The 6,828-nt window shown below is 50.5% G+C and overlaps 1 protein-coding gene across 1 annotated transcript; it reads right to left on the bottom strand.

Annotated features, from left to right (window-relative positions):
• Nucleotides 1–6,752, bottom strand: TFR2 (transferrin receptor 2; the record flags this gene model as incomplete). Its single annotated transcript, XM_078378177.1, is given in 6 exon segments — nt 1–1,100; nt 1,752–1,892; nt 2,894–3,121; nt 4,842–4,926; nt 6,085–6,161; nt 6,693–6,752. Coding segments are annotated over 6 exon segments (834 nt in total), but the record flags the coding sequence as incomplete, so codon positions are not given.
• Between the last annotated feature and the right edge of the window lie 76 nt (nt 6,753–6,828).

Raw genomic sequence — 6,828 nt, forward strand, 5'->3', positions numbered from 1 at the left:
TAAAAAGAAATAATTTATAGTGATCTCTGCCACTGATAAATTAACAAGGTTTCAGTTATTATTAACGAGGTCAATAAGGTGGATCGCCACATCGCACAGCAATAAAACTTTACAGTGATCACTGCCCCTGATAAGCAATTAAGCGGGGGGAGCTGGGAATCAGCAAAGGGGCAATTAACACATCAGGAGTCAAGGGAGGGGAGAGTCCCCCCCCCAAAAAAGGGCAAAATAAGAGGCTGGAGGAATTCACTCTATTACATAGCAATAAATCGATTCAATCTATAGCAGACACTGCTGCTGATAAATTAGGAGGGAGAGGGAATTACAGGGAGGTAATTAACGAGGTGGGATAATTAAGGCAGGGGAACAGAACCACCACCCCCCCGGTGGTATTGCATAGCAATACACAAACACTTTATAACGACCCCTGCCACTGATAAATTTGGAAGAGAAAAGAGATAGAAACCGGAAGGGAAATAAGGAAGGAGCTGAGATAAGAGCTAAAACCCATATTCTCTCTGTGTGGGTTTTGCTGGAATTTGCTTGCTGAAATTAAAAATCTAAGGGCTGCAAAGTTGAATTCTTTCCCGGCAAGACATGCTTGTTAGATGCCCTTTGGATGCCCCGGATTACAAGCTCCTCCTGGAAGGATGGGAATTGTAGTCCAACCTTTTTGGAGGGCATGAGCTTGAGAAGACTGTGCTGAAAAACGTCAAGGGGGGGCGGCGGACGGAGGACATTGAACATCTGGGGGACTTCCGTATTTCGGTTGGAACTTTATGGCCCCTTCTTTTAAAAGCACAGCCAGCTTGATCTCTGCTCCGCCATCGATGCTCCTTCCGGATATTTCCCTGCTGTCAGAAGTTGTTGTCGATATTCCAGACGTCTCCGCTCAAGGCGTTGGCCGCTCCCTGCAACGTCCAGGTGACCAGGGCCAGTTGGCGGCGGAAGAGGACCTCGTCAAAGGCCTCCGGAGCCTCTCGCAGGAGGTCGACGTGCTCCAGCAGGGCCCCCAGCGTGTGGGGCCCCCGGCCATGCAGGATGTGACGAAAGGGGGTCTCCGTGACCGACACGTACTGAGACAGGAAGTAGAATTCCACCTGGGGGTCCAGAAAGGGAGCCGTCAGTCGTGAAGACAGAACCCAAGGGCCCAACCAAAAGCTCGAAGCCATCCACGAGCCGCAGTGCAGAGTGCGAGACACCCCCAGGCTCCAGAAAGGGTATCCCAGGAAACAAATCTCCCCATCTCTGCTAGGGGTTCGGTGACGTTTACACAAGGGAGCACAACTGCGCACATGGAGGAGGGTGAAACACGCATCTCCCAATGGCTGCTCCCTTTTATTCCAGATCAAGGGGTCCTCTATGCATGCCACCGCTCTGTTCGGCCACCCTGGCAATGGTGAACATAAAGGGGAGGATAGGAGCATGCCGTGGGAACAGGATTCGGCCGTGTCTGGGCCACCCAGGGATGACACAGAAAGGGAGTACTGCTTCGGGGTTATTTCAGGACACACAAACTCAGGTATGCACATGTATGTCAACCTCAAATCTACTTCCTCCGTGCAGCTAGGAAAAGTTACATTTTGGACTCTTCATCCGGGAATTCTCTGCCTAGAGAAACCTGCTCTGCCTTGGACGTTGTTCCACGTAGTTCCCTTTTCTAAGATCCAGGAGGGAGATATAGAAAAACCAAACCCAAACCCAACCACACAGAGTCCCGGGGAAGCCCCACGAATCCCGTTTCTCCTCACCCGCATAATGCGGACATTGTACATGCGCAAAAGCCTCTCGTTGTGTTCCTCCGAGCTGTAGATGTCCTTCCGCAGCTTGTCCGCCGCCCGCGTGTAGTCGCCTCGAGCAGAGTACATCCACTGGAGGGTCAACCCTCGGTTCTTGGAACGGGCGAGGGGATGACAAGGGTAGACGGAGCAAGAGGTTAAGCCGAAGAAGAAAGGAAGATTCCCAGGCCATGTGATGAGAAGGGAGACCAGGAGATGAGCTATTTCCGTCTCATCACTTGGCCTGGGAATCTTCCTTCCACATACGTTTATGCCCACACAGACACACAAAGGATCATAAAATAATGGAGCGGGGAGGGTCCTATAAGGCCATCGAGTCAAATCTCCTGCTCAGCGTAGATGGTTGTCCAATTTTCCCTTGGATGCTTCCAACGCCAGAGCGTTCGCCACCTCCCCCCTGAGCTCATGGGTTCCCTTGTCGAACTGCTCTAACAGTTAAGAAGATTTTCCTGATATTCAGCCTAAATCTGGCTTCTTTTAACTTGAGCCCATTTTCTCATGTTCTGCACACTGGGATGATGGAGAGAACAGATCCTGCCCTTCCTCTGTAGGGCTACTTTTCAAGTATTTCAAAACAGGAAACAGAAAGAGTGGACCTAAAGCTGTACCAGGTTGTCAGAACGCAGAGGCGATTTGGTCGTTCGCCACCACTCTCCGTGCTAATGGAAAGCCAAGCCTTCAAGGTTGCAGCTGTAGATTTTGGCTGTTTCAGATGAGGATGATGCCTTCTGAAAGTGCATCCTGGAGGCGTGTGCCCCCTTCCCCCCCGTGGAAACAATCAGCAACACACCATGTTGTGAGTTTGATCATCGTCACCAAGGGGAATAATGTGCTGGGAGGATGATCCAAAAGGGGGAATGCTCACGGGATGCTCCCTGATCGGAGATGCTGTCTTCCTTCATGGCTGATCCAAAGCCCCAGGTGGTGTGGGCAAAGGGAGAGCCGGAGGAGGAACCCCTGCGTGGTGGAGAGGCTCACAAACCCCTCTTCCACACACACATCCCATTACTAGAGGTGTGTGAAGGCAACCAGCTGGAGAAGGTCTCCCTGGACGAGCCGATCCCAAAGGATCTTTCCCTCCCGGCCGCTCCTACCTTCAACTGGGTGAAGTATTTGTTGAACCGGCCAATGTGTTCCAAGAGGACATCCCCATAGCACCAGTAGTCGAGGGGCAGAAGGTGGTCATGGGTCAGCTTGATCAGGATGTGGCCCACCACCTCGGCCACGGTCTTGGCCACGGCTGGAAGGCGCCCGTAGAGTGCGCGGTTGAGATTGTCATAGGTGTCTAGCATCGTATTGAGGAAGGGGTACAGGCGAGAGTTCTGTAAAGAGAGAACCAGTTGGTGATTGAGGGGCAATACCAAAATCAGATGGATTATGTTCTCTGCAGCCAAAGATGGAGAAGCTCTATACAGTCAGCAAAAACAAGACCTGGAGCTGACTGCGGCTCTGATCATCAGCTTCTTATAGCAAAACTCAAGCTTAAACTGAAGAAAGTAGGAAAACACACTGGGCTAGTCAGGTATAATCTAAACCAAATCCCTTATGAATACACAGTGAAAGTGAAGAACAGATTTAAGGAACTCGATTTGGTGGACAGAGTGCCTGAAGAACTTTGGATAGAGGCTCGTAACATTGTCCAGGAGACAGCAACAAAAACCATCCCAAAGAAAAGGAAATGCAAGAAAGCAAAGTGGCTGTCCAAGGAGGCCTTACAAATAGCAGAGAAGAGAAACAAAATGCAGGGGAGATAGGGAAAGTTACAGAAACTGAATGCAGACTTCCAGAAAAACATCTATTTCTGCTTCATTGACTGTGTGGACCACAGCAAACTATGGCAAGTCCTTAAAGAAATGGGAGTGCCTGACCACCTTATCTATCTACTGAGAAACCTATATGTGGGACAGGAAGCAACAGTTAGAACTGGATATGGAACAACTGATTGGTTCAAAATTGGGAAAGGAGTACGACAAGGCTGTATATTGTCCCCCAGCTTATTCAACTTATATACAGAATACATCATGCGGAAGGCTGGACTGGAGGAATCCCAAACCAGAATTAACATTGCCGGAAGAAATCTCAACAACCTCAGATATGCAGATGATACCACTCTGATGGCAGAAAGTGATGAGGAATTAAAGAACCTCTTAATGAGGGTGAAAGATGAGAGTGCAAAAAACGGTCTGAAACTCAACATCAAAAAAACTAAGATCATGGCCACTGGTCCCATCACCTCCTTGGAAATAGAAGGGGAAGACATGGAGGCAGTGACAGATTTTATTTTCCTGGGCTCCATGATCACTGCAGATGGAGACAGCAGCCACGAAATTAAAAGACGCCTGCTTCTTGGGAGGAAAGCGATGACAAATCTTGACAGCATCTTAAAAAGCAGAGACATCACATTGCCAACAAAAGTCCGAATAGTCAAAGCTATGGTTTTTCCTGTTGTGATGTATGGAAGTGAGAGCTGGACTATAAAGAAAGCAGACCGGCGAAGAATTGATGCTTTTGAACTGTGGTGCTGGAGGAGGCTCTTGAGAGTCCCCTGGACTGCAAGGAGAACAAACCTCTCCATTCTGAAGGAAATCAACCCTGAGTGCTCACTGGAAGGACAGATCCTGAAGCTGAGGCTCCAAGACTTTGGCCATCTCATGAGAAAAGAGGACTCCCCGGAAAAGCCCCTGATGTTGGGAAAGTGTGAAGGCAAGAGGAGAAGGGGACGACAGAGGACGAGATGGTTGGACAGGGTCATTGAAGGGACCAACATGAATTTGACCCAACTCTGGGAGGCCGTGGAAGACAGGAGGGCCTGGCGTGCTCTCTGGTCCATGGGGTCACAAAGAATCGGACACGACTAAACGACTAAACAACAAAGCTGGAAAAAGATCTGCAAACCACACACGAATGCAAAGAAGATCCCGGCTAATTTCCGATGCCTGTTTCCAAACGTGGGCCTTCTGTAGCCTCATCCATTCAGTTCCTAAAATTTCAGGCCACATTTTTACCTTACCGAACACCAAACCGGGAGTGAGGGTCTCTCACCTCTGCAAAAGAGAATTCCACAGCGGGGACCCCCCCAAAGGAGGTGAAGGCGAAGGCACTGCTGTCCATAGGAATAGGACGGATCCTGGCACAGATGGGAAAGTCAAAAGATAGAAGAAGACACAAACAGATATTAGGGGAAATCTCATTTGGGAAGTGAACCCTTTTTCGACCATAGGGTGCATGTGTGCCCATCCCCTTTAAGGCAGCCATCTTTTTTGACAGCCACATTGACATTATTGATATTTCACTTCCAGGGACTGTTATTTGAGATGGGGGCTAAAGAAGGGCCACCACCAAGAAGGCCAGTCTTAATGTCTCTGTCTGCAGAAATCCCTAGTGGTTGCTCTCCAGAGGTCCAGGGGCTCTGTTTTGCTCAGCACAAGTGGCTCCTTCCCAAGTTTTGACCCCAACATAAAAAGTGGCCCAAATGGGAAGAGGAGAGTCAGGTGGTTTGAAGATTTCAAAACCATGAAGGGAGGATTGGAAGGAAGGAAGGAAGGAAGGAAGGAAGGAAGGAAGGAAGGAAGGAAGGAAGGAAGGAAGGAAGGAGGGAGGGAAGGAAGGAAGGAAGGAAGGAAGGAAGGAAGGAAGGAAGGAAGGAAGGAAGGAAGGAAGGAAGGAAGGAGGGAGGGAGGGAGGGAAGGAAGGAAGGAAGGAAGGAAGGAAGGAAGGAAGGAAGGAAGGAAGGAAGGAAGGAAGGAAGGAAGGAAGGAAGGAAGGAAGGAGGGAGGGAGGGAGGGAGGGAAGGAAGGAAGGAAGGAAGGAAGGAAGGAAGGAAGGAAGGAAGGAAGGAAAAGGAAGGAAGGAAGGAAGGAAGGAAGGAAGGAAGGAAGGAAGGAAGGGAGGGAGGGAGGGAGGAAGGAAGGAAGGAAGGAAGGAAGGAAGGAAGGAAGGAAGGAAGGAAGGAAGGAAGGAAGGAAGGAAGGAAGGGGAGGGAGGGAGGGAGGGAGGAAGGGAGGGAGGGAGGGAGGGAGGGAGGAAGGAAGGAAGGAAGGAAGGAAGGAAGGAAGGAAGCAAGGAAGCAAGGAAGCAAGGAAGCAAGGAAGGAAGGAAGGACCTGATGGATGGATGACAGAAACGAAGAAAGGAAGGAAGGAAATGGATGGATGGATGGATGGATGGATGGATGGATGGATGGATGGATGGATGGATGGATGGATGGATGGATCGAAGGAAGGAAGGAAGGGAGGAAGGGAGGGAGGGAGTTGGATGGATGGAAGCCAAATCTCTCAGCTCTTACACCTCGGTCTCCCAGCGCCGGCCTTGTTCTGTTATCTGGTCAAAAATGCTTTGGCCGCTGCGACTCGGGCTGTCAACCTGTAGGAAAATGTACAGGAGATGGAGAGAGTTTAAACCCAGGACCCTTTTGGCGTTTCCAACTGCACCAAACACGACTTGGAAAGAAGGAAACATTCTTTTTTGGGCCAGGAACCTGCAGGACCCATACAAGTTGGAGGATTCTGCGGGTTCTCATCAAAAATAAAAAGATATTTATCAAAGCTCCAGCCATGACATAGCATGTGAAGCTCTCCCTTTGCCTTGTAAAAAACAAGAAACCCCAAGTCAGGTGAGGCCCGAAGAGCCCCTGCAGAGGACCCAGGCGTCCTGCCTCCCCATCACACCCCGAAGGTGACCAAGATCCTGTCTCCGCCACCAGCCTTTCCCCAGAAGGGGGTTGCGTTTTCCCAACCCCGTTCCCTGCACCCCAAGGACTCCGGGGCCCAGCCTGCCTTCCCCTTGCCTGACCTGCTGGGGCCCAGAGGGGGTGCTCGCGCTCCCACCGGGAATCCTCCTCCATAAGGGGGGAGGGGCAGTGTGTTTGTGTGTGTTTGTGTGTGTTCCACTCACCTGCCTGATGACACTTTCAATGAGGCCCACAAGGGCTGGGCTGGTCTTGGCAAAAAATACATCATCTCCTGGAATGGGGAGAGAGGACCATCCCGGAGCATCGGCCATGGAGACCCCATAGACCTTTCTGCGTTTC

The sequence above is a fragment of the Pogona vitticeps genome, chromosome 6 (assembly GCF_051106095.1).
Source record: "Pogona vitticeps strain Pit_001003342236 chromosome 6, PviZW2.1, whole genome shotgun sequence".
NCBI classification, from domain to species: domain Eukaryota; kingdom Metazoa; phylum Chordata; class Lepidosauria; order Squamata; family Agamidae; genus Pogona; species Pogona vitticeps.